The 27775-nt window shown below is 43.9% G+C and overlaps 1 protein-coding gene across 2 annotated transcripts in view; it reads left to right on the top strand.

Annotated features, from left to right (window-relative positions):
- TEC (tec protein tyrosine kinase) overlaps positions 1–23863 on the top strand; it is a 131934-nt gene extending 108071 nt beyond the window's left edge. For both annotated transcript variants that reach the window (XM_047798553.1, XM_047798552.1), the window contains exons 9-18: positions 3944–3998; positions 6985–7064; positions 8420–8553; positions 13991–14065; positions 14806–14977; positions 15105–15321; positions 18453–18517; positions 21145–21263; positions 21359–21516; positions 23216–23863. In XM_047798553.1, coding sequence (XP_047654509.1) covers positions 3944–3998; positions 6985–7064; positions 8420–8553; positions 13991–14065; positions 14806–14977; positions 15105–15321; positions 18453–18517; positions 21145–21263; positions 21359–21516; positions 23216–23299 — 1159 coding nt within the window. In that variant the 3' untranslated portion in view covers positions 23300–23863. The remainder of the gene's footprint in view (positions 1–3943; positions 3999–6984; positions 7065–8419; positions 8554–13990; positions 14066–14805; positions 14978–15104; positions 15322–18452; positions 18518–21144; positions 21264–21358; positions 21517–23215) is intronic.
- Positions 23864–27775: the final 3912 nt, after the last annotated feature.

Below are 27775 nucleotides of genomic sequence, written 5' to 3'. Positions count from 1 at the left end.
GGGCTCAGGACTGCCAGCCTGCAGCTCCCAGGCTGGGCAGTACCCTGGTTCTGACCCAGGTCACAGTGAGGGGGGGAGGACCAGAGCAAGTACTTTGGGAAAGAAGTGGGCTCAGTGTGGGGAGCAGTCAGATGTCTTTGGTGGAACCATGTCAAAGGGAGAAGGTGACAGTGCAGGGCCCCTTAGAAGAGGAAGTGTCTAGAATAAGGCTTTGAGTGAGTGATCCAGGAGGCAGGGGCTAGATTGAGAACCGGTGAAGATTTATAGCTTATGGGTTGGTTGGTTTGTTTCTAGCTTTCATTCATTTTTACCTGACATCTCCTTTTCAGGATTTGCCCAACCCACCTTCCCTAGGAAGTTTGGCCAGGATCCATTCTTTCCAGAAAGGACTCAGTGTCCCCAAATCTCTTTTATCCCTCTGTTCAGACACCACTCTGAAGTCCTGTCCCTCTGGAGTGTTTGGAGTGACAAGCCAATCTGAAAGCCTCACCCACACGAGGGTTTTGATAGCTAAGAACAGAATGACAAATTACCTGCAAATCGAGGCATTCTTTCTAGAGGTATATAGTTCCTTCGTCATGGGGCTAGCTGACCCCAATAGGCATTTCTCTGGTGGGCTCAGGAGAGGTGCACACGGGCTGGCATCTGGACCACAGCTCTCCTGCTCACCACATTCTCCCTCCATCTCACCCCAGCGAGTCTTCTTTCCGAAGGATGCATTCAGCAGAGCCGCTCTTGTCTTTCCCCCTTGGTCAGTGGTCAGTATCGTAGAAGAGCAAGAGAGGCCACAGAGAACCATTGGGAAATAGCACAAGTCGATTCATCTTCTCTTTGTCTCTCCCGCCTTCCTTCTTTCCTTCCTGTATCCTACCCCTCAGGGTCTGAGTGTATTTCCTAGAGAAGGGAGAGCATCCTTTCTGAGGAACCTGCAAAAGCCATAAAAATGACCACTTAGAATAGGGTTTGTGTCATGGATTCCTCTTCTTCCCTTATTTGCTTTATCCCTTCCCGGGAGCTTGAATATACCAAGTGAGGAAAGGATCTCATTCTTTCTCTGAGTATCTTACAACTAACACCTCTTGAGAGCCACCATCTAGCTGTACTGATTTCTAGCACGTGAACGTGAGACTAAACCACCATTCCTTACTCTTACTGTGAAGATGTGGGCTTGGATCGCCTGTTATTAATAGATTTTTTTTTTCTTCAGTCTTTCAGGTCCTGTTGGTTTATAATGTATAATGAGAGCTCCAGTTACCTCTCCTAATTAATTTTTATGATGGTTTTTTGGTATCCTGACAGATAGTGCTTGTATCAGTGAAAAGGATTTGGGGATAGAATCCATCCTGTTGTCCTTATTTATTTTATTTCTCAACTGCATTCAGAAGTTGATTCATCAGCGAGTTCTCTGGTGGCTTAGTGGTTAAGGACTCAGCATTGTCACTGTGGCTTGGGTTTAGTCCTTGACCTGAGAAGTTCTGCATGCCACAGATACAGCCAGAAAAGAAAAGAAAAGTAAAAGAAAGAAAGTGATTGATTGATCAGAACTGCACTTTTGGAGTTCCCGTTGTGGCTTAGTGGTTAACAAACCCAGCTAGTATCCATGAAGATGCAGGTTCAATCCCTAGCCTTGCTTAGTAGGTTAAGGATCTGGCATTGCCATGAGCTGTGGTGTATGTCGCAGACGTGGCTGAGATCCTGCATTGCTGTGGCTGCGGTGTAGGCCAGCAGCCGTAGCTCTAATTTGACCCCACATGCTGTGTATGCAGCCCTAAAAAGACAAGACAAAAGACAAAAAAAAAAAAAGAACTGCAGCTTTGTTAAACTTGGTCTTAGTTTATAAAATGGGGACTATAGCAGTGAGATCTCAATACCCACAATCCTGAAACCTGGTTAATCACTTCAGGGTCCAATTAAAATAACAGTTATCAGCTGGTATTGGGATTATAATTTGTGTTTGGCCAGTACAACTGCATAAAAAAATCCAGACCAAACAAAGATCTTGTATTTTGTTCTTTGTATTTTTCCCTTCCTCAGTCAGGGAAAGCCTGTGTGTTTGCTAGGCCAAAAGCCTAGCAACACTTGGAGTGTTTGTTAGGCCAAAAGCCATTGCTGTTTTTTTTTTTTTTTTTTTTTTTTATAAACGGCTAAAGCTATGGTGGAAAACTTGCATGTTTAGAGGCCCAGGTGGGGCTCAGGGTCCACTAGGTTCGGCTCAGGACTGCCAGCCTGCAGCTCCCAGGGCGGTCAGTGCCCTGGTTCCACCCCTGCACCCAGGTCACAGATGGGGGAGGAGAGGACCAGAGCAAGTGCTGTGGGAAAGAAGCTGGTTTCATATCACTGGACTCCTCAGGAAATGTGACTGTGGTAGAGGGTTCTCCGCCTATTAAAGGCCATCTGAAATAAAACAAAACAAACAAAAACCCAAGTTTAAAGCTGACAGTCTTGAGTTCCCATTGTGGCGCAATGGTTAACAAATCTGACAAGAACCATGAGGTTGCAGGTTTGATCCCTGGCCTCGTTCAGTGGGTTAAGGATTCGGCGTTGCTGTGAGCTGTGGTGTAGGGCGCAGACACGGCTCGGATCCCGCTTTGCTATGGCTGTGGTGTAGGCTGGCAGCTGCAGTGTTGATTAGACCCCTAACCTGGGGACCTCCATATGCTGTGGGTGCAGCCCTAAAAAGACAAAAAAATAAAAAATAAAAATAATAATAAAAAATAAAGCTGACAGTCTGAGTCCATCTTCATTGGCCAGCTTGCTTCTAATCCCATGGAGAGATTGGGCTGGGGGCAGTAGGGATAGGGGCGTGCTCTGAGGATGCTGTGGGAGTGGCAGTATCCATCTTTCCTTAAGAAAGATGTCCCAAGGGTTAAGAAGGGGCACCGAAAAAATAAAATAAAAAATTAAAAAAAAGAGGAGTTCCCGTCGTGGCGCAGTGGTTAACGAATCCGACTAGGAACCATGGGGTTGTGGGTTCGATCCCTGGCCTCACTCAGTGGGTTAAGGATCCGGCGTTGCCGTGAGCTGTGGTGTAGGTTGCAGACGCTGCTCGGATCCCACGTTGCTGTGGCTCTGGTGTAGGTTGGCAGCTACAGCTCCGATCCGACCCCTAGCCTGGGAACCTCCATATGCCGCAGGAGCAACCCAAAGAAATAGCAAAAAGGCAAAAAAAAAGAAGGGGCACCAATATGCAGGGGCTTGGCACAGAGTGGTGGCACAGACTCAGTAGGAACACAGGTGCCACTGCTTAACCAGTGGCCTTGGTTGGACTTTCCACCATAGACCTTCCAATGGCTGCCAGGGGTTGGGGTGGTGCTAGAACCAGTAAGTCTGGAAGACCCATGAGCTCTTCTGATTTGCTCTGTTTCTTTCAACACTTGGGACCTTCATGGGAGAGCCTTTGTAATGACCTGAGATGAATCTACTGCCTCTTGGTGGGATGGGGCTTGAGATTTAACTTGAATTAAAGACAATAATGTAAAGTGACATTTCCTGCATATACAAGCCTGTGGGGTAAAGTTCATTCTTGCTGTTATAATAGTGAAAAATTGGAAATGATTTTTATGTGAAATAATGAAGACTAGCTTAAATTATGGCAATCCAGGCCATAATGCATAGAACTAGATTGCTTTGCAAAAAGATGTTTATCATGTACTAGTATATGAAAAACTCAGATTATAATATAGCAAGTATAGTTTGATCCCACTTTAATTTTTAAAAAAAGAATATTGACATGCATATGTGTCTTCATAAAAATATGGGTAGAAAAAGTCTGGAAGTAGGTAGTACAAATGTTAATAGTGTGTTTCTATGTTGTTGAGATTATGAATGATGTTCTTATTTATTGTATTTGTTCTTGATGGCTGGTATTACCTTGCTAATCCTAAAAAAAAAAAAGGAATATTTTGAAAACCTTAGGCTTTAAACTTATTTTTTTTCTTTTCAGATGGTATTGCAGAAATATGAATAGAAGCAAGGCAGAGCAACTCCTCAGAAGTGAAGTAAGTGTTTGTACTTGTTTTGAGGGTTTGGTTTCAGCACAGATGAATTGTAATGAATCCCTGATTAGCAATTTCATGTACTTCTGTTTCGAACGCCTAAAAAATAACCACAAGTTTGGGTTTTTTAAAATCAGAGTAGAGATTGGTGTGTTATTTTCCTGAGGCTGCTGTACAAAGCCACCCCAAACCGGTGGCTTAAACAATGGGAGTTTATTGTGTCATGGCTCTGGAGGTTAGAAGCCTGAAATCCAGATGCCAGCAGGCTTGGCTCCTTTGGGGGCTGTTAGAGAGGGGTCTGTTTCAGGCTTTTCTCCCTTTGTCCCTGTGTTTTTCCCTCTGTGCATGTCTGGCTCCATGTCCAAATTCCCCCCCCCCCTTTTTTTTGGCCACCCCCACTGCATATGGAAATTCCCAGGTTAGGGATTGACCCTGAGCCACAGCATTGACAAGGCCAGATCCTTCACCGAATTGAGCCACTAGGGAACTCCCAAATTTCCCTTTTCTGTGGAGTCCAGTCATATTGGGTTAGGGCCAACCCTAGTAACCCCATTTTCACTTGATTCCTTCTGAAAATCTCCATAGAAGCTCTGTCACCTTCTGGGACACTTGAGGTTAAGACTCCAGTGTATCTATTTTGAGGGGAAAACAAATCCATAACTGTAGGTAATAGCTGTACACGGGTAACATTTTCTCTACTCTCTTCACTGATTTATCATTTGCTACCTTGATGTTAGTACTTATATGTGCTTTTTCCTTTTGCTTGGAGTTGATAGTTGTTAAATAGTTTATGTCAATGTTATGTGCCATCTTTTATAAATGATGTTTTAACAAAATATTTAGTTGCCTTTAGAAATGTGCTCAAATTCTTACACGTTAGAAGGAAATGAAGTAAAAAAGGATGAATTCGAGTGTAGAGGGAACCCAGGGGACTGGATAAGAGACCCACCCGAGTCGAGCTGTGACTTTTCTAGTCTGCTTCTCACGCCTGTAAAACAGGGAGTTTGGATTAGAATATGATCTCTACAGTTCTCCATTTAGGATCTAGTTAATCTTTTTTTTTTTTTTTCTTTTTAGGGCTATGCCTGCGGCATATGCAAATTCCCAGGCTAGGGGTCGAATTGGAGCTGCAGCTGCTGGGCCACACCAGATCTGAGCCACGTCTGCAACCTACACTACAGCTCATGGCAATGCTGAATCCTTAACCCACTGAGTGAGGCTGGGGATCAAACCTGTGTTCTCATGGATGCTAGTCAGGTTCATTTCTGCTGAGCAACAACGGGAATTCCCAGGATCTAGTAATTCTATTTGGTCTTAGTTCCCAGTCTGTGACACCTGTACTTTCTCATTTAATCTCCTGCTTGTTACCCCCAGTCGAGTTCTATTTAGTTGGGCACTTATTTCTGTAATTTATGTTAAGAGAGCAATATGAGGTGACTTTGCTTGATTCAAATCATCGACTCCCCAGGATTCTTACGTGCCTCCCTGGTGACCCCACACTGAGAGGTGGTAGCTAGAAGGCCTGGGGTCCAAGTCTTGGCTCTGCTGCTTACTAGCTGTTTGGCCTGGGGTATGTTTCCAACCATTCTCTGCCCCATTTCCTTACCTGTAAGCAGGTAAGGGGATACTGAAGGTACCTGCTTTGCAGGACTGTTTTGGGCACTGAGTAAATCCACATGTTAGAACATATTCAGGCAGAATAAGTTTTCCACCAATATGTGTTTTACTGATTGATCAATGGTTATGATCATTGTCGCTAATTGTTCTGATCAGATTTATTTGTGAGGCTTTCATGCCATTGTCTTCCCTAGGAATATGAAGAAAATTTATTTTATTTTCATCTGTTAAATGCACTTTCAGGAGTTCCCTGGTAGCCTAGCAGTTAAAGGATACAGCATTGTCACTGCTGTGGCTCAGGTTCGATCCCTGGCCCAGGAACTTTTGCATGCTGTGGGCACAGCCAAAACATACACACACACACACACACTTGCATTTTAAAGCATTTTCAGGGCTAGATGTTGGTGGAGACGTGTTTGACGTTCTGTTTCTTACTCTTTGGCTTCCAGCCTGCTAGGGATTTATCTTTTGGTCATTCAGTGATGTTGCAGTGTGCTTTTCTCTGCTTAAGTGTCTTTGGCCTCCATCTCTTCTCTTGTAAAGAGTGATATTTAACATCAATTTCCAGGGGAATTAAGGATTTTTAAAAATGTTCTTTATAAAGAGCACTGAACTTACCAGAAAAATACTGTGTGGATAGAAGATGATATTAATTTCGAGCTTATAGCAAACATGAAAAATGTATGAAATGAAACTCAGTTCTTAAGAAATACATTTTTTTTTTTTTTTAGTAACTGTTTCCCCCCATGGCCAGGACATAAGGAATTGCAAAATCTTGTCTGTTAGTTCTTTTTTTTTTTTTTTTCCTGTCCTTTTAGGGCTGAACCCACGGCATGTGGAGGTTCCCAGGCTAGGGGTCAAATTGGAGCTGTAGCCACTGGCCGACACCACAGCCACAGCAACTTGGGATCTGAGCCTCATTGTGATCTACACCACAGCTCACGGCAACACTGGATCCTTAATCCACTGAGCAAGGTCAGGGATTGAACCTGTGTCCTCATGGATACTAGTCAGATTCGTTAACCACCGAGCCACGAAGGGAATTCCTTGTCTGTTAGTTCTGACAGGGCCCTGAGAGATATTTTGTTGAAATGTCTCATACTAGTGTGTGTGAAGATTTTGATTGTGGGGAATTTCAAGTGTGCATTCTTGAACTAGTCCCTCGGCCCAGTAATGTGGAGTGTAAGGTCACGTGAATGGGAGAAAGTCATGGGTATGGCTTACCTGTTGGTAAGTAGTGATTTTTCCAAAGCAGATTTTCTAGGCAAAGGCTCATAATCACAAAATCATAAGATTGGGTTTTGGGATCTTCTCTATGGGCATTGATATCTGTTATTGAATTGAAAAAAAATTTCCTTAACTTGAATTTTAGGATAAAGAAGGTGGTTTTATGGTAAGGGATTCCAGTCAACCAGGCATGTATACGGTCTCTCTTTATACAAAGTTTGGAGGGTAAGTAATCTCTGTCTCTCTTATTCTCTTTTTATTTTAAATTCAGAGCTTCGTAAGAAGTTCTTATATAGCTTGTATAGATTCCTAAATTTTAAAAGATAAACTGTGATTTGGCATTAAAAAATCTGTACTTGATTTCTAAAGTCTATACTCTTGTTATATTAACATCTAGTCATTTTCCTCATAGTTTTCCATATATATGGAAATATATACTTATATGTATTTTAATATGTATGTTACAATAGAATATAATATTATAATATAATTTATGTATTATAGGATGTGATGGAATATAGTATTATATTATGTATATATTATAATGTATATAAAATATAAATATATATTTATATTTGTTGAGAATATATATATATATATATATATATATTTGTTGAGAATGGCTACAGAGCCTTAATCAACATTCAAGAGATAATTACTCTGCACTGTGCTAAACACCAAAGATATCATAATGAGCCGAGGAGACACTGACCCAGCCCTCCAGTAGGTTAGCGGGACTTCTTTCAGACAAGCAAACAGGCAGTGATAGTGTATGTAGGTGCTCTCTGGGGAGGGGCGTGTGTGTGTGTGTGTGTGTGTGTGTGTGTGTGTGTGTGTGTGTGTGGTGGGAGGATGGGAGGTACATAGCCCAGACACATCTGAGTTAGGCATTAATGCTGCCTAGTGACATCCGCTCTGAGACCCGACAGGTGAGGCGGGCGGAAGTTGGAGGGAGGGGAAAGAGGGTTTCTGACACAGGAAATCACCTGGACCCAGAAGTAAGGGAGCATTTGGTGAACTGGTGAAAGTGTATCGTGGCAGGCTTGTAGAATGTGAGGGGCAGGGTCGGGGTGGGGAGGAGAGAGAAGCTGCCGAGATGAAAGTGGAGGGCAGGTCACATCCAAATCAAAGAGTCTGAGCTTTATCTTAACAGCAGCAAGAGTTTGCTTCAAAGGGTTTTTAGCAAGAGATGACTCGAGATGAACTGTGTTCTAGAAAGATGTCTAAAATAGAATTTACACATGTTTTTTGAGTCTCGTTTCTTCACTTTTCGAGGTCCTCTAGACATTTGCACGTTTACATCAACAGCAGGGACCAAAAGCAGTCATCAGTTAATAGTTATTTTGAGACTTTTAACTGATAGTAAATGAAGTTGGTAAATGTTCTCTTTCACAGTTGCCTGCAGGGGACCAAGTATGTTATCAGTGACAATTTAATAACTTCCATCTGTTAATTTGAAAGGCGAAGCTAAGAACGTGGGGAAAAAGAAAATATGTGCAGAGGATAGAGGGGACCATATGTGGAAAACACCTTAAGAGCGATGTTACGTTGTTTCTAACACATGTTGATTTTTGTTACAGAGAAGGTTCATCAGGTTTCAGGCATTACCACATAAAAGAAACAGTGACATCCCCAAAGAAGTATTATCTGGCAGAAAAACATGCATTTCCTTCAATTCCTGAGATTATCGAATATCATAAGCACAATGCAGCAGGTAAGTAAGCTGTCACAACCTGTTTCAAATAGAAAGTAGTGATTAAAATGATTAGCATTGTGATAAATTCTTCCTCGAGCAGGTTAGTGTTGTAGTTAATTGTAGAATGTGATTTAAAATTATTGCCTATTAAGGAAATAGTATAGACAAAGAAAAATCAGAAATAACTTGAAAGAAGCTCTGTCTTGACCTTAAGACATGAGTTATTCTTACTGTATATGGCAAATGTTCACGTTTCTGTGGTTTATATCCTTGGTACTGACAAAGATTGTGAACCGTCTCCTCGGCCCATCTGTGTACTTTCCCGTAAAATCCGGTTTGCGCTAGAACCCTGCTGCGTCAGTTTAACCAGGACCCCTTACGCTCGACATCTGACATCTGAACACCCTCAGCATCTGATCAGGTTCCTCATCTTGCACCATCCTCCAGGTGATGTCTGGTCACTCTGGTTTGTCTTCAGCAAGAACCTTGTCAGATTGGTTTAGCCAGAACCCCCATCCCCACCCCCGATCCCTATGTGATTTTTCTTTTAGTAATTTTCCATCCTCTCATCCCCACCCTTCTCCTTGGCTGTAAATTCCGACTTGCTCGTGCCGTATTTGGAGTTGAGCCCATCTCTCTACCCTACGCGAACATCCTGTTGCAGCGGTCCCAATACGTACCATAGTGGTCCTGAATAAAGTCTGCTGAACCATCTTTATTTATTTTTAAAAAATTTTATTACGGTTGATTTACAGTGTTCTGTCAATTTCTGCTGTATAGCAAAGTGACCAGTCATGCATATATATACATAGTTTTTCTTCTATTATCTTCTATCATGTTCTGTCACAAGTGATTGGATGTAGTTCCCTATGCTATACAGCAGGACCTCATTGGTTATCCATTGTCAATGTAATAGTTTGCAGCTACTAACCCTGAACTCCCAGTCCGTTCCACTCCTTCTCCTTCCTCCTTGGCGACCACTAATCTGTTCTCCATGTCTGTGTGTCTGTTTCTGTTCTCTAGATAGGTTCATCTGTGCCACAATTTAGATTCCACATAGAAATGATATCATACCGTATTTGTCTTTCTCCTTCTGACTTACTTCACTTAGTATGATAATCTCCAGTTACATTCATGTTGCTGCAAATGGCATTATTTTGTTCTTTTTATAGCTGAGTAGTATTCCATTGTGTGTGTATGTGTGTGTTTGTGTATTACACCACATCTTTTTAATCTATTCATCTGTCGATGGACATTTATGTTGCTTCCATGTCTTGGCTATCCTGAAAGTGCTACAGTGAACATAGGGGTGCATGTATCTTTTTGAATGAAAGTTTTGTCAGGATATATGCCCAAGAGTGGGATTGCTAGATCATACGATAGTTCTATATTAGTTTTTTGAGGTACCTCCATACTGTTTTCCATAGTGGTTGCACCAACTTACATTCCCACATTCCCACAAACAGTGTAGGAGTGTTCCCTTTTCTCTGCACCCTCTCCAGCATTTGTTATTTATAGACTTATTAATGATGACCATTCTCACTGGTGTGAGGTGGTACCTCATAGTTTTGATTTGCATATCTCTAATAATCAGTGATGTTGAGCATTTTTTCATGTGCCTGTTGGCCATCCATATGCCTTCTTTGGAGAAATGTCTGTTAGGTTTCTGCCCATTTCTTAATTGGGTTGTTTGTTTGTTTGCTGTTTAAGTTCTATGCATTGTTTGTAGTTTTGGAGATTAAGTCATTGTCAGTTGCAACTATTTTCCCCCACTCTGTAGGTTGTCTTTTTGTTTTTTTGAGGTTTTGTTTGCTATGCAAAAGTTTGTAAGTTAGATTAGGTCTCATTTTGTTTGTTTTATTTTTATTTCTGTTGTCTTGGGAGACTAACCTCAAAAAACATTTGTATGGTTGATATTAGAGAATGTTTTGCCTATTGAACCATCTTTGGAAGTGTTGTTATTGAATTATCCTGTGGCACAGTGGGTTAAGCATCCCACGTTGTTACTGCAGCAGCTTAGGTCACTGCTGTGGCACGGGTTCAGTCCTTGGCCTGGGAACTTCCACATGCCATAGGCATAGTTTAAAAAAAAAAAAAGTGTCATTGAAAAATCCAATCCATGTCTTTGTCAGAGTTGTCACAGAAGAGCAGCTTAGGTTTAAGCCTATGTTATAGGCTTCCAAAGACTAGAGTAATAGTGTCCCAGACAAGTTGTCTATCTTTCCAAACCTCCACTACACTTACCACCAGAGTGGGAGTAGACCAAACACCAAAACCAAAACCAGAAACCACGTTTATGCCAATTGAGGCTCCACAGGGTGAAATAGAAAGATTTCTAGCCTTTGACTTCAAAGATGTAACTCAGCAGGGGTTGGCCAAGTGTCCAACCCAATTTATGGAAAATTAACTTTTGAAATTTTATCAAATGCTTTTGCTGAATCTGTTGCTGTTTGTGACTCTTCACTTTTCTCAGATAATAAGAAGAACAGTTGTTGAGATATAATTTACACACCATAAAGTTCACCCATTTGATGTGCGCAACTCAGTGGTCTGTAAATTAGTATAGTTACAGAGTTGTGCCAACCATCACCATAACCTAAGATAATTTTCACCATCTCTCCAAAGAAATCTTGAACGTATAGAGAGCAATCACCCACTAACCCACTAGGGCAGTCCAGCCTTAGGCAACCACTAATCTCCTTTCTGTCTCTACAGATTTACCTCTCCTGGATGTTTCATGCAAATGGAGTCATACAATATGTGGTCTTTTGTGACTAGTTTCTTTGAGCATAATATTTTTTTACATTCCTCCATGTTGTAGCCTGTATAAGTACTCCTTCCTTTTTACTGATGAATAATAACCCATTGTGTGGATTTTGTTTATCCATTTTTGTGTCATTCATCAGTTGATGGACATTTGGGTTGCTTCCACATTGTGGCTATTATGAGTAAAGCTGCTGCGAACATTTGTGTACAAGATTTTGCATGGAAACAAATTTTGTTTCTCTTGGGTACTTAACCTCAGAGTGGTTTTGCTGGATCATATAGGAGCTCTGTGTTTAACCTTTGAGGAACTAGTATCATCAATTTATCCCCCAAAGAACCTTTTCTTATCTTTTATTCTGTTCTTTTTTAGTGTTCACATTCCCCTGCATCTTTTTGTTGTTGTTGTTCTTGTGTGCGTTCTTCACCATTATCTCAGTTCATTCATTTAAGAAACATGTATTAAGTGCCTACTGCATGCCAGGAACTGCATCAGGCTCAAGGAGACTGTGGTGACCTCTGTGGTTATTGATCGATCTCTCCCAGATTTTACCATCTGGTGGGAGAGACAGAGGCATACATATCATTAAATTACCATGAGATATAGGAGTTCCTGCTATGGTGCAGTGGGTTAAGAATCCAACTATAGCTGTCACTGTGGAGGTGCGGGTTTGATTCCCAGCCCTGGGCCGGGGGTTAAAGGATCCCGCATTGCCATAGCTGCGACCTAGGTCTCAGCTGTGGCTCAGATTCAGTCCCTGACCCAGAAACTTCTATATGTTGTGGGTGTGGCCATTAAAAAAAATTACTATGTGATATGCTGTAGGAGAGGAAATACACCATGCTATGGGTGTTTATAGGAGAGATACCTGGGATTTCATATTTAGTGCTGTAAGCAACTTAAGTTAAAGGATTTAATATATCTCACTGATTTCCAGTAGATGGTATTGCCAGTAAATATCCTAGAGCTCAGCTTTTATGCTAAGATTACAAATACTGAGTCACGTCAGGTGAATCACTTTAATTTTAGTAGACTACTATAATTCCACCTTATAATTCAAATCATGGAGTTCCTTGTGGCACAGAGGAAATGAATCCAGGTAGGAACCATGAGGTTTCAGGTTCCTTCCCTGGCCTCGCTCAGTGGGTTAAGAATCCGGCATTGCCGTGAGCTGTGGTGTGGGTCACAGATACGGCTCAGATCTGGTGTTGCTGTGGCTGTGGCGAAGGCCAGCAGCTGTAGCTCCGATTGGACCCCTAGTCTGGGAATCTCCATATACCATGGGTGCAGTCCTCAAAAAGACAAAAACAAAACGAAACAAAACAAATCTCATGCTGGAAAAGAATAGGATATAGTAATTAATAATAATTGTTGGAAACCTTTGAACATCCTTTAAAGAGTTTGCAAAGACAATATGCTAGCATGGTACCTGAGAAACACTGTATTTATTTCCTTTGTGTGTGTGCTAGACACAGAACTTTACCCAATATTATGTGATAATCTGTAAGGGAAAAGAATCTGAAAAAGAATGGAATTGTGTATATGTATACCTGCCTCACTTTGTTGTACAGCAGAAATAATCATAACATTGTATAAATAGTTATACACTTTTTTAAAAAAATAGTGTTAGTGAATAAAAGCGTATGTCTATAAAAGCTATATAAAATATGGAATTGTCAACTCAGAGAGTAGTGAAACTGAGTTCCCCACTGCAAAGGCTTTAGTCTTTCAGGCCTTCCTCGAGTCCCACAGAGCAGGCTCAGGCAGTGAGCGATTAGAGTCGCAGGACCCCTAATTCCTCCTGAAGGGACATAGATACCAGTTGGATGCCTGTCTTTGAGTTGCTCTGCAGAAACTAGGACCCCATCCAGGTGGAGGTTGGTGACCATGTGCTGACCACAAGCATGTAGACCCCAGGTGTTTGGAACCAAAAAGCTGATGATTAAGATCCCTGAAATATCACTATTACCTCCTACCAGCCAATCAAAAGATGGTCCACAGGCTGATCACTCATCCTATGATCCTCTCCCTTAACACTGTTTTTATTATTATTATTATTATTATTATTATTATTATTATTGTCCTTTTAGGGCCACGCCCACAGCATATGTAAGTTCCCAGGCTAGGGGTCAAATTGGAGCCATAGCTCCTGGCGTACACCACAGCCACAGGAGTGCGGGATCTGAGCTGAGTCTGCAACCTACATCACAGTTTGCGGCACCGCCGGATCCTTAACCCACTGAGAGGGGCCAGGGATCGAACCAGCATCTTCATGGATACTAGTCGGGTTCATTACTACTGAGCCATGACAGGAACTCCAACACTGTCTCTAAAACCCCTTTTGGAAAGCCATGGGGGAGTTCGAGTCTTTTGAATACAAGCCACCCATTCTCCTTGCTTGGTCCAGCAGTAAACCTTTCTCTGCTCCAAACTCTGGCATTTTGGTTTGTTTGGGCTCACCATGCCTTGAGCACATGGACTTGGGTTTGACAACGCTGGGATCATCTTCCTTGCTGCCCTCCTCTCTTTTTGTTTTTCGCTGGCATGCAGCACAGAGCTGTGTGTGCCCACTGAGCACGAGCACTAAGTGAATAAATGAACGTATTTGACAAGTGAGTTTCTAGTTTAGCACTTTACCATGCAGAATGATTTAAGCATGAATTCAACTACAATACCCTCTTTGGTTTCTAGGACTTGTCACAAGGCTGCGGTACCCAGTGAGTGCAAAGGAGAAGAATGCACCAACCACTGCAGGATTCAGCTACGGTAACTCCTTTTGTCGTTGCCTGGTTAATTTTCCTTGAAAGGAGCCCATGATCACAAGACCAGTTTAGCGGGGTAGAATTCCAATGGGTGGAACTGTTTTCTTTTATAAATTTACAGTGTGAGTTGTCATATGATTATACTTACAGCTGTAGTAACCCTAAGTCTTCCGTGTTCATTGTTGTTCATTATTTGGCAGAAAACTGTCAGTGAAAAAATGAAAAAATGAACATTAACCTGTTACTTCTAAAATGAATCAAAGCCTTTCCTGGTTCTCACCAGCTCAGTTGGTACCTCACTTGAGATAAAGATGGAGGTAATAGGGCAGGCACCCGACTTGATTTTCTTTGTGCTACAGCCTTTAAACAGGTTAAACTCTTTCCAACTTGATGGAATTGAAACAGAAAAAAAACCTAAGAGGGAAGATTGGTAAAGGAGGAAGTTTTTGTTTGTTTGTTTGTTTTTTCAAGTACCTTTATTGTTCAAGCTCCGTTATCATTAGCCTGTTACATGGCATCTTCTTGCCTTCTTCAGTTCCCTTCATTTTTTTTTGCCGGCTGAGAAAGGGTGGAAAGCCACCTTGTATAGTTTACAGGCAGGTTGCAAGTCCGCTCTGTGGTTACCAGTATTTGTATTATCTTGGAACTTTGAGATTGACCCGAGTTGGAGTGTCTTTGTTTCCCACCGGACCAGTGCCTTGTTCTCCTGATTACGTGTTATCACTTCCCTCCTCTGTCTCACAGAAAAATGGGAGATAAACCCTTCAGAGCTGACCTTTATGAGGGAGCTGGGGAGTGGACTGTTTGGAGTGGTGAGGCTGGGCAAGTGGCGAGCTCAGTACAAAGTAGCCATCAAAGCTATTAGGGAAGGCGCCATGTGTGAGGAAGACTTTATAGAAGAAGCTAAAGTGATGATGTAAGTTTCTGCATTTTTTTTTTTTCAGTTCCCCTTTTTGTATTAAACACTGGCCCCTCAACCTGCTCATACCCCGGGCAGTTTCTTTCCCTGCAGTAACTGTGTGTCTGCATGACTTCCCTCCCAGGAAACTGACACACCCGAAGCTGGTACAACTTTATGGTGTATGCACCCAGCAGAGACCCATTTACATCGTTACCGAGTTCATGGAAAGGGGCTGCCTTCTGAATTTCCTCCGACAGAGACAAGGCCATTTTAGTAGAGATATGTTGCTAAGCATGTGTCAAGATGTGTGTGAGGGGATGGAGTACCTGGAGAGAAACAGCTTCATCCACAGGGACCTGGTAATCACACGCCACCTGCATTCCCATTCACTAGCCCGATTCCTTTGTAATCCGGGTCATCAGCAAATGAGCCATGATGTGTTCATACCCAGTTTTTGTTCTCAACAACATTTCACCATTATTTATTTATTTATTCTTGTCTTTATAGAGCCACACCCGTGGCACATGGAGGTTCCCAGGCTAGGGGTCACGTTGGAGCTACAGCTGCCGACCTACACCAGAGCCAAAGCAATGCCAGATCCGAGCCGTGTCTGCGACCTACACCACAGCTCACAGCAACGCCAGATCCTTAACCCACTGAGCAAGGCCAGGGATCGAACCTGCAACCTCATGGTTCCTAATCGGATTCGTTTCCACTGAGCCATGACGGGAGCTCCACCATTATTATTATTTTTTTTTTTTTTGCGCTATTTCTTGGGCCGCCCCCGCAGCATATGGAGGTTCCCAGGCTAGGGGTCTAATCGGAGCTGTAGCTGCCAGCCTACGCCAGAGCCACAGCAATGTGGGATCCGAGCCGCGTCTGCAACCTACACCACAGCTCACGGCAACACCGGGTCGTCAACCCACTGAGCAAGCGCAGGGACCGAACCCGCAACCTCATGGTTCCTAGCCGGATTCGTTAACCACTGTGCCACGACGGGAACTCCCCACCATTATTTTTAAACGTGACAAATTTAACTTGTCCCTTGGAGTTCCTGCTGTGGCTCAGCAGGTTAAGAACCTGACTAGTATCCATGAGGATGTGGGTTCAATCCCTGGCCTCACTCAGTGGAATAAAGATCTGGCATTGCTGCAAGTTGTGGTGTAGGTCATAGATGAGCCTTGGAGCTGGCATTGCTGTGTCTGTGGCCTAGGCAGGTAACTGCAGCTGATTTGACCCCTAGCCTGGGAACTTCCATATGCTGCAGGTATGGCCCTAAAAAGACAAAAAGGCAAAACAAACAAACAAAAAAAATTATTTAAAAAATAAATTTGTTTAGAAAAAAAATTAACTTGCCCCAGAATTTTAACAGAACGATCTTTATTGAATCTAATGCCTATAATATATAATTACATAGGCACCCACATCAATAATGCATAATTATATAGGTAATAGTTACACAGGTAAGTCACCATACACGAATATTTGACCTTTATCAGAATCCCATGTGATAGCGAGTCATAACAGATTTTCTGACCACCATAGCCTTAATAGAGAAGAAAATTGCATCAGAAAGTAAAATGACTTGCATGCAGTGTCAAATGGGGAAGTGATTCATCCTTTGACCCAACCTCTTTTCCATTTCACACGCTATAAGCAGACACTATAAGGGAAATCCTCTGTTTCCTATTCTTTAAGCCTCAAATTACTGGGAAGAGATGGAGGCTCATGTTAACTCTGGAAAATACCAGAAAAAGCAATCCTCTATTACTTGTTTTAAATTATTGTGATGGAGGCACTTCTTAATTTTTCCTCTCTCTTACTCTGTCTCCCTTTCTCCTCCATTCTTCCTTTCTTTCTCTTTTTCTTCTCTGAGCTTCCCAAATGTGTCTATTTTCAGTATGTTCCTAGACCATCAGTCCTGTGTAAGGATACCACGGACTATCATTAACTATAGTTATCATGCCATGCCTTAGATCCTTAGAACTTGTGCTGTAACTGAAAGTTTGTACCCTTTGACCACATCTCTCCATTGCCTATCCCCCAGCCCCTGGCAACCACCAGTATACTCGCTCTTTCTATAACTTCTATGTTTTTTCTCCTTAGATTCCATATATAAGTGATACCATACAGTATTTGTCTTTCTCTGTCTGGCTTATTTCACTTAGCATAATGTTCATCCATGCTGTTGCAACTGATAGGATTTTTTTTTTTTTTTTGATCTTTTTGCCCTTTCTAGGGCAGCTCCTGCGGCATATGGAGGTTCCCAGGCTTGGAGTCTAATCAGAGCTGTAGCTGCCGGTCTACGCCAGAGCCACAGCAACGCAGGATCTGAGCCGCGTCTGCAACCCACACCACAGCTCATGGCAACATCGGATCCTTAACCCATTGAGCAAGGCCAGGGATCGAACCCGCAACCTCATGGTTCCTAGTCGGATTCGTTAAACACTGAGCCACGACGGGAACTCCAGGATTTTCTTTTTATTATGTTGAGTAATAATCTATGGTTTATATACACCACATGTGCTTTATTCGTTCACGCATCGATGGACACTTAGGTTGTTTCTATATCTTGACTGTTGTGAATAATGCTGCTATGAATATGGAAGTGCAGATATTTTTTAAGATACTGATTTTGTTTCCTTCCCAAATATATACTCAGAAGTGGGATGGCCGGATCATATGGTAGTTCTGTTTTTAATTTCTTGGGGAGCCTCCAAACTCTTTCCCAGAGTAGCTATACTAATTTACATTTCCACCAACAGTATACAAGAGTTCCTTTTTCTCTACCTTTGCTTTCTTGACAACGTTTGTCGTTTGTCGTCTTGTGTTTTTTTGTTGGTAGCCATTCTAACAGGTGTGAGGTTTTGTGGCTCCTTGTGGTTTTGATTTGCATTTCCCTGCTGATTAGTGATGTTGAGCCCCTCTTCAAGTATCTGTTGGCTCTTTGTATGTCTTCCTTGATACAATGTGTATTCAGATCCCCTGCTCATTTTTCAGTCGGCTTATTTGCCTTTGTGCTGTTGAGTTGAAGGAATTCCTTCTATATTTTAGATATTAACCCTTTTTCAGATGTCTGGCTTACAAGCATTTTTTTTTTCCATTCTATAGTTTGCCTTTTCATTTTGTTTCCTTTGAAAAGACTTTTTTTGGCTGGCATGGCCCTAGTTACTTATTTTTGCCTTTGTTGCCTGTGCTTTGGTGTTTGTCGTCTGTGCCTTTGTTGCCTCCTTTGCTTTGCACGAGACTTTTTACCTGTCTTTTTACCCATTCCTTCTTTATTTATTTATGTATTTTTACCCATTCTTTAAAGTAAATGTTGATGATAAGTCCCATGGCCGGGGGGGTGGGGGGGGGGAGGATTTTATAAAGAGACGTCTCTGCAAATGGTGACTGGATTACACTAAATTTAATATAAACATATCTTAGGTTTTTCTACTTTTGTCATGGAACTTTGTAACTAATATACCATTTTAATGTTGTTTTCCAGGCTGCCAGAAATTGTCTAGTAAATGAAGCAGGAATTGTGAAAGTATCTGATTTTGGAATGGCCAGGTAAGGCTAAGTAAATGTGAATATTTTCTATAAATTTTGGATTAAATTAATATAAAACTGTAACCTTTCCCTTCAGGGTAAAGAAAGCCTGACTATTGCTTGGCAGTCTAGCTGTGTCAGCTTCTTCCTCTGAAGCTTCTTTAAGAGCTGTTTTGAGTCATCTTTTATTCTATTAACAAAGCAGTAGTAGTACCCATCATATTTGTATAGGTGAACTAATTAATTTCTGCTTCTTAGTGGTTTTGATATAAAGTTAGGACATAAATTAGATTATCTATATTTTGAAAGATTTCTTTGCTGAATTGCCTTTTTCCTGTTAGCTTTGGCTTTTTCTCAGGTAAACTCTTGAGCAATTATGACTACTTAATGCTTTATTATGTGACGTCAGTTGATGTGTGCATCTGCTCATAGAATTGATAAGCATGGAAATAATCTGCATTGATGAAGCAGAAAGGAAATCGTGTTAGCCATTCAGAAAGAAAACAAATATATGAAAATAACAAAATATACAGTGTCTTGTTATAAATCATTCTTTCCACTAGATGGTAGTATAGCCTGTTAAATACACTGCTCCCTTTTCTCCCTGGTGTGGATTAAATTTCCAGACTTGTTTTGATAGACGTGTTTGGGGTAAAGGTTTTGGAATACACAAATCTGTAATGTTCTTATTCTCTTAATTTTTGTAATTTTAATAGGGTGTTAGAAAAGACCTTTAAAAAGTATTTCGTGGAGTTCCCATCATGGCACAGCAGAATGAATCTGAGCAGGAACCATGAGGTTGTGGGTTCAGTCCCTGGCCTTGCTCAGTGGGTTAAGGATCCGGCATTGCTGTGAGCTGTGGTGTAGGTTGCAGATGCGGCTCAGATCCCACGTTGCTGTGGCTGTGGTGTAGGCCGGGGGCTGTAGCTCTGATTCGACCCCCAGCCTGGGAACCTCCAGATACCATGGGTGTGGCCCTAAAAAGCAAAAAAAAAAAAAAAAAGTATTTCATTTGTCCTTTTTTTCTCTCCTTCCTCTGTCCGTTCATTCATCTGTACATAAAAAATAGGTGCCTGCTATGTGCATAGCATTAGAGATTAAACCCTAACAGAGGATAAGGCATTGGAGACCCTGTCCACATGCAGCTTAAATTCAGCAGAAGAGTGAAACATAAGCCCTGAGAACTGCTAAGAGGGGCAATCCCGGAGTGAGGGGATGGAGCAGGGGTCAGTAAACACAGTCCCTGGGCCACATCTGATTCACCACCTCTGTACTGACTGTGAGCCAACCGGGGTGCTCACCTTTTTTAATTTGGGAAAAAACTTTTTAAAATGCCATGTGGGAGTTCCTATCATGGCTTAGTGGTAATGAACCTGACTAGTATCCATGAGGACGTGGGTTTGATCCCTGGCCTCGCTCAGCAGGATCTGGCATTGCTGTGAGCTGTGGTGTAGGTTGCAGATGCAACTTGGATCCGTCATTGCTGTGACTGTGGTGTAGACTGGCAGCTACGGGTCCGATTCAACCCCTAGCCTGGTAACATCCATATGCCCATATGCCATAGGTGCAGCCCTAAAAAAGACCAAAAAAAAAAAAGATCTTTAAAAAAAAAAGAAAAGCTATTTGTCAAAAATGGGACCAGAACTGCTGGCCCTCAGGGCAGCAAAGACCCAGTGCCCTTGTTTGCTGTCTATGAAGATGTTTTGTGTCTCACCGGCAGGCCTCCAATTTCACATTTGACTTTCACAGGCTGGGGTTTTAAAAAACCTGTGCTTGTGTTTCAGCCCTGCTAAAGCATTCACTATAGGCTCATTTCAGACGGACAGCCGCCCATGGTGGCATTGCCACCACCTTTGTCTAGGCAGCAAAGGAAGTTCGTGTACTTACTTGAATATTTTCTCATGGAGCTTTTGGAAAATGACTTTATAGGTTCCTATAAACATATTCCTCTCGTAAATACATACTGAACACATTACATAAAGGGCTGAGGAACCCATATTTACCCCCGCAATTAAGGATCCTCCTTCAGGGTAACCAGCGTTAACAGTTGGTGTGTGTCCTTCCAGAAGGACATAAATATGCTCCCAGAGGAAAATGATGTGGTGTTGTTTTGAGTGTGTGTGTGGTGGTGGGGGGACGGCATGGTGTGTATACATATATACTCTCCACCGTCTGCATACGTCATTTTGCACTTGGCTCTTTTTTATTTGCTGTCGTTTTAAGTCGTGCTCTGTGGACCATGGGGGGTGAAAAAAAAGCACGTGGGTTCCAAACACTTTGCACCACTTCCTTTAGAGCAGCTTTGCTTTTTAGATGTTTTTCATGTGGGGCCTTTGGGTAAGATTTTGTCAAAAGAATAAAATTGGTTACCAGAAAAAAAAAAAGTTTGCAAAACCCTTTTATTGTATCCTGCCTCCACTGCCTGCTCAAAGAAAAACAGAAAGGTGAAAGTGCAGCTCGAATGTTCCCACGCATCCATCTCAAGCCCTTGGGGGAGATGGCACCACCTGGCGTGGCCACGGAGCCAAACATCTCGCCTCAGCTGGCTGCCTGTTGGCCTTGAGTCAACGGTGTCTTTGATCCTAAGGGGGGAAAAAATGAAAGGAACATACGCAAAACACAGATCGTAACTCAGTGTCTCGCGCCAGGTATGTTCTGGATGATCAGTACACGAGTTCTTCCGGTGCTAAATTTCCTGTGAAGTGGTGTCCACCCGAGGTGTTTAATTACAGCCGTTTCAGCAGCAAATCAGACGTCTGGTCATTTGGTAAGACTCTGGCTCCTCTCTCCCTCAGCTCTGCTCTGAAGAGGAGGGGGGTGCATCCTTTGGCAACCTGTATTTCTCCCCTGCCACCCTTCCAGGTGTTTTAATGTGGGAAGTATTCACTGAAGGCAGGATGCCCTTTGAGAAAAACACCAACTATGAAGTGGTAACCATGGTTACTCGCGGCCACCGACTCCACCAGCCGAAGCTGGCGTCCAAATACGTATATGAAGTGATGCTGAGATGTTGGCAGGAGGTAAAACATCTTCCGTGTGCTTTCTTCCTGAGGCTCTCAAGTACTCAGAGGCCTGGACAGGGGAGATTACAATCGTATAGTCTTTTTCTTTCTTTCTCTTTCTTTTTTTTTGCTTTTTAGAGCCACACTCGCAGCATATGGACGTTCCCAGGCTAGGGGTTGAATCAGAGCTCCAGCTGCCAGCCTACACACCACAGCCACGGCAACGCAGGATCCGAGCCGCATCTGCCACCTACACCACAGCTCACGGCAACCCCAGATCCCTGACCCACTGAGCGAGGTCAGGGATCGAACCAGCATCCTCATGGATACTAGTCGGATTTGTTTCCATTGCGCCACAACGGGAACTCTCAAAAACGTGTAGTCTTTATAGCCTAGAGGATGGGTGCATGTTGTATGTGATTTCAGATTCTAAGTAGGAAACCACTCTTCTCAACTCGGTCTGAATAATGGGAAGAAGATGCAAAGAAGTAGAAAACACTGATAATTAAGCTAGTAAATTCCCAAGTGGGGATCCTGCCGCAGTTGCCTGCACTGGGGACTCAGCGAAGAAGCACAGAGAAGCAGCTCTTTGTTCAGTGGGCCTCGTGTTGTGAAAGTATTTTTCTTTCACCAGAGAGGGGTTCTTTTTCCGAACCTCACCTTCCTCAGATCTCGTTATTCACCGTCTTTGGGAGTCTTCCTTCTCCACATGTTGAAATGTCCCCTCATAGAAGAGATCAGACACCAAAATGACTTTTGACAGAAAATAATAACATTAGCTCACAGGTACTAGGCGCTAGGCTCTGTGCTAAGTGCTTTCCGTTTAGTTCTCGAAATAACGCTTTGAAGTGTGGAAACTTTTACTGTGACCATTCTGTGGATGAGAAAACCCAGGTGATGATGGCCCAAGGCCACTTAGCTACAGAGAAGCAGAGTCCCGTCTGACTCCAGAGCCCATGCTCCCAGCCACTGGCTACAGTGCCTCCTCAAGAGCATTGACTGGCATGGGCAGAGGCCTCATGGCCAAGGAGTGGTGCCCTAGGGGGAGAGAGGACAGTGTGAGCCAAGGTAAGGTGGTGGGAGTTCCCTTTGTGGCTCAGGGGTTAAGTGTCCAACAGAGTGTCTGCGAGGATGCGGGTTCGATCCCTTAACTCAGTGGGTTAAGGATCCAGAGTTGCCGAAACTGTGACATAGGTCACAGATGTGGCTTGGATCCAGTGTTGCAGCAGCTGTGGTGTAGACCTCAGCTGCAGCTCCGATTTGAGAACTTCCATGTGCTGCAGGTACAGTCTTAAAGAGGAAAAAAAAAAAAAAAGATAAGGTGCTGCTAATGACCTTGGGGTGTGTACCCACAGGTGGGAATTGTTCTGATCGAGCGTAGCGCCCATGTGGGGGTTTTCATGGGCAGTAAAACTGGGTAACGAGGAAATGGGGAGTAACAGGTGCTAGAGGGCCCTGCAGAGAAGCAGGACTTGATTCTGCAGGGAACGAGAGTCTCCCTTAGGTTCTTGGGATGCAGAAACCATGTGGCAGGGAGGCTGGCATTGCAGCAGCCGAGGCAGGGTGCATGAGATGTGTTTGGAGATGCCTGCGTGTCCCAGTCCCAAAGCAGGGAGTCCCTTGCTCCAGTGTGCTCTGCCCTCAGAGTTGAACAGCGAGGAATGATCTTCGGGATGGATTCTGGAACCCACAGCTTCTCTCTGATTTTGACTTCTAGAAACCAGAGGGAAGGCCTTCCTTTGAAGACCTGCTGCGCACGATAGATGAGCTAGTGGAATGTGAAGAAACTCTTGGAAGATAAGTGCTGCTGCAACCGGCAGCTTCCCGATTCCAAAGCACAAGCAAGAAATGGCACTTTGCGGCAAACCCTTAATTTATTTAGTGCTTGGACCTGCAGATTGTTTTACTTATAATGTAGAAACACCTGAAGCCTTTGCTTCTAGACCAGCCTGAGCTCTGTGACTGGATCTTCTGGATTATGGAAATGCTGCCTTAGACGTGGTGGATAAAGACACCCACTTCTATTCATTCTGAAAGTACTGGAGTGCCCACTGCATGTTGGCACTGTGCCCAGGCCCCAGGGTCTGCCCATTTTAGGGGTGGGGTCATGCATGTTGGTGCCGGTGGAAGGCCAGGGTAGTTGAGGGGGGATAGCGGAGCCACATTTCAGCCACCTCTCTCTTCCCTGTGACTTCTACAGAAATCTGGGCTGGGGCATTGTCTAGTGGGTGGGTTCTGGATGACTCAGGAACCTACCTCAGATAAGTACCCAACTTTTTTTGAAACCTCTCTTTCAAGACTGCCATTAGTATTACATGAAAACATATTTGTATGCTGTATATATTGTAAATATATATAATATATAAAGTTATATATATTTATATGAAACGTGAGTTGTCTTTTTTTGTTGTTTTTTTAGGGCCGAACCCATGGCATATGGAAGTTCCCAGGCTAGGGGTCAAATTGGAGCTGCAGCTGAGGACTACACCACAGCCACAGCCACTTGGACTCTGATCCCCATTTGTGACCTACACCACTGCTCACGGCAACGCTGGATCCGTAACCCACTGAGAGAGGCCAGGGATTGAACACGCATCCTCATGGGTACTAGTCGGGTTCTTAACCTGCTGAGGCACAGTGGAAATTCCAGAAGCTTGAGCTGTCTTTTAACTGAAATGCTTAATTCTGTAATATATGAGCCAGCCTTCTCAGGACTAGAGGTTGTACCTTACAGCTTTCAACTCCTTTTCCCCTGAGGATCATATTTTCCCTACTGAAGAGAAAAATGTCTGGACCCTTCAGTGGCTACTGCTCTCTCCTCAGTTAGCAGACATGTTTGGGGCTGCCTATCCAGCCTAAGCCCCCAACAGGGCCTATGTTTGGGCCAAGTGATTCTGCCCGAGGTATCCACAACTAATTGGAATTGGATGGAAAGTTGAACTAGGGGCAGTCCATCAGTTTTACATCTTAAGAATCTGTTCCAGGAGTTCCCGTCGTGGCTCAGCGGTAACAAATCCAACTAGTATCCATGAGGACGTGGGTTTGATCCCTGGCCTTGCTCAGTGGGTTAAGGATCTGGTGTTGCCATGAGCTATGGTGTAGGTTGCAGACATGGCTCTGTTTCTGCGCTGCTGTGGCTATGGTAGAGGCCAGCAGCTACAGCTCCTATTCGACCCCTAGCCTGGGAACTTCTGTATGCTGGGGGTGCAGACCTAAAAAGCCCCCCCATCCCAAAATCTGTCCCTGGACACAGATGCATAAGTGGAGGTGTGTGGGGCTCTGGAGCAGAAGGATCAGCTGACATTCAACACAAGGGCTGATCCCACTGCAAGAGGGACCCAGGAGCAAGCCAAGTTCTGGCCTCGTCCAGGAAGCAACCAGGAAAAATGGAGAGCGTGGCAGATTGAGTCGACTCCCAGACGGTGTTGGACTTGGGTTCCTGCCTCAGAGAGATTGTCTATGGTAGCTTCATAGTAGATCCCGCAATCGAGTTTACTAGAGTGGGTTTTGACCCTTGTGCTTTCTGACCGAGACGCCATCTGCGGTAGAGCCTTCATTTTACTCATGAGCTCAGGACGAAGACACACAATCTCCGTCAGGAAAGCAAGGCCTCGTATTGGGCCACACAGTATTGTTGGTTTTGTGGGTGTAGAAAGCCCAGGAAGACATGGGACTTTTCTCTAAAAGTTCACCTGCTCTGGAGGCCATGAACCCCCCTCCCCGGCCACGTTGTGGGGTGTTGTGTGAACACCATAAGTAGTTCTTAGGTGAAAAAGTTACTTAATGACCAGTAGCAGGTTGTCTTGGTCGACAGCATCCTACCGAGCATCCCCCAGGAACAGCTAAGGTGGCTAAACCACAGTGCGCCAAGGAAACAGCCCACAGGGGGGCAAAGCTGGGTTCAGGAGTTTAACCCCCTGGCTCCCCAGCAAGGAACAAGCCAGAACATGGGTGCCTGGCCTCAGAGTAGCACAAATACTATTCCCTGGCTGCCTATTTCCTCCAAGACTCCCTGCAGGCCTTAGTACATCAAAAAGGCAGCTCTGTGGGCTGTGTTTGAAGCACTGAGAGTCTTATCCATTTATGTGGGGCCCAAAGAAACCTGGGTACAGCAGGACTTGATCCCACAGGATTTATTACAGCTCTTGCTTTCCAAGAATGAACTGAGGCCTCCACACTGGATTTTCTTTTTTTATGTGACATACTCAAGGCCACTTCCTGTACCAACTTCAAGCCTCATTAACAAGGGAGGGGCTTCCTCTGTGACACACCAGGTTGTTGGGACGCAGACAGCACGTCCTCTAGGGTGACGTTCCCTTTTCCTTTTTTTTTTTTTTCCGTCTTTTTTTTTTTTGCCCCTTTTAAGGCCGCACCCATGGCATATGGAGGTTCCCGGGCTAGGGGTCCAATCGGAGCTGTAGCCACCAGCCTACACCAGAGCCACAGCAACGCCAGATCTGAGCCACATCTGCGACGCACACCACAGCTCACGGCAACACCAGATCCTTAACCCACTGAGCAAGGCCAGGGATTGAACCCGCAACCTCATGGTTCCTAGTCGGATTCATTTCCGCTGCGCCACGACAGGAACTCGGTCCTTTTCCTTTGTTTACACTGAGGATTTAGAGGCGAGGGCAGGCAACGTCAAGGTGAATGACCATCTACCTCTTTTGTTGATTGCATTGGCCTGAATACTGGAGCAGTACTACCAGAGCCATTTCCTTCAATCAATGCTTAAATGGCCAAAAAAAAAAAAAAGTATACATGCTGCATTTATAGAAAACCAAGACCTTTTGAGGAACATAAGCTGTGGCTGGCTCCTTCGAGCAGGACCTTCACATGACTGTGGAAAATCATCTTTCCATTCTGGTCAGTTCATCCCCTGAAGGCTGTCTTCTGTCCTTCCCTGTCCCCCTTGCAGTAGAAAAAAAAAATTTATCCTAAGTCTTGTCACAGTCTGTCACCTTCCTCCTCGTCTTCCTGCTGAAGTGTACCCCCATCACAAAAACATGCCCACCTTCTCACTGAATTGCTGCTCATTCAAGGAGCTGGCCCTGTGCGAGCTGTATCCTGCTGTCATTGTCCTACTTTTCTCCTTCCCTCCCTCCATCACCTTGACGCCTCCCGCTCCTCCAACCATCCTTCCCTGCCAACCTTGGGACCCTGTTTAAAGTGCTGGAGGCTTTGAAGAGAGAGGAGAAAGCATAGCCCTTGACCTAACAGTTACCTTTAATTTTTTTTTTTTTTTCTTGCTTCTTAGGGCTGCACCTACAGCACATGGAAGTTCCCAGGCTAGGGGTTGAATTGGAGCTGTAGCTGCTGGCATATGCCTCAGCTCATGGCAACGCCAGATCCCACCCGAATCTGCAAATTACACCACAGCTGGCAGCAATGCCGGATCCTTAACCCACTGAACGAGGCCAGGGATGGAACCCACATCCTCATGGGATACGAGTCGGGTTCATCATTGCTAAGCCACAACAGGAACTCCTACCTATACTTTTTTTTTTTGGACAGCACCCATAGCCTGTGAGAGTTCTAGGCCAAGGATCGTACCCGCACCACAGCAGCAAGGTGAGCCACAGCAGTGACAAAGTTGGATTGTTAACCGCTAGACCACCAGGCAAGTCCAGTTTTATATACTTTTTTTTTTTGTCTTTTTGCCATTTCTTGAACCACTCCTGCGGCATATGGAGGTTCCCGGGCTAGGGGTCGAATCGGAGCTGTAGCCACCGGCCTACGCCAGAGCCACAGCAACGCAGGATCTGAGCCGCGTCTGCGACCTACACCACAGCTCACGGCAACGCCGGAACCTTGACCCACTGAGCAAGGGCAGGGACCGAACCCGCAACCTCATGGTTCCTAGTCGGATTCGTTAACCACTGCGCCACAACGGGAACTCCCAGTTTTATATACTTTTGATGGGAAAACAAGATCAGATGTTTCCTGGCAATGTTTGGAAACATTTTCTTCAAACATCTTCAAATATTTCACTAGGACCTGAAAAAAAGTGTTTGTATAAAACCATTGCTATGGCAAAAGGAGAAGTAAAAATAGTATCCACCCAGAGTGCTTTAAGAGATCTTAATCAATAAGGCAGGAAGTAGGCAGGGCACTGTGAATCTGCTGTGTCTTCAGTACAGCTGTTGCCTTTAGTTTTCGTTACTTTCTTGTTATTTTTCAGTGGGATGAAGTGAAACTCCTATGTGTATTTTTATTGTTGATAATGTTGTTTTGTATTTCTCGGCCACGCCCCTGTCACCTGGGGATGGATTGG

The sequence above is a fragment of the Phacochoerus africanus genome, chromosome 10 (assembly GCF_016906955.1).
Source record: "Phacochoerus africanus isolate WHEZ1 chromosome 10, ROS_Pafr_v1, whole genome shotgun sequence".
Lineage (NCBI taxonomy): Eukaryota > Metazoa > Chordata > Mammalia > Artiodactyla > Suidae > Phacochoerus > Phacochoerus africanus.
This window is presented reverse-complemented; position numbering and strand designations above follow the sequence as displayed.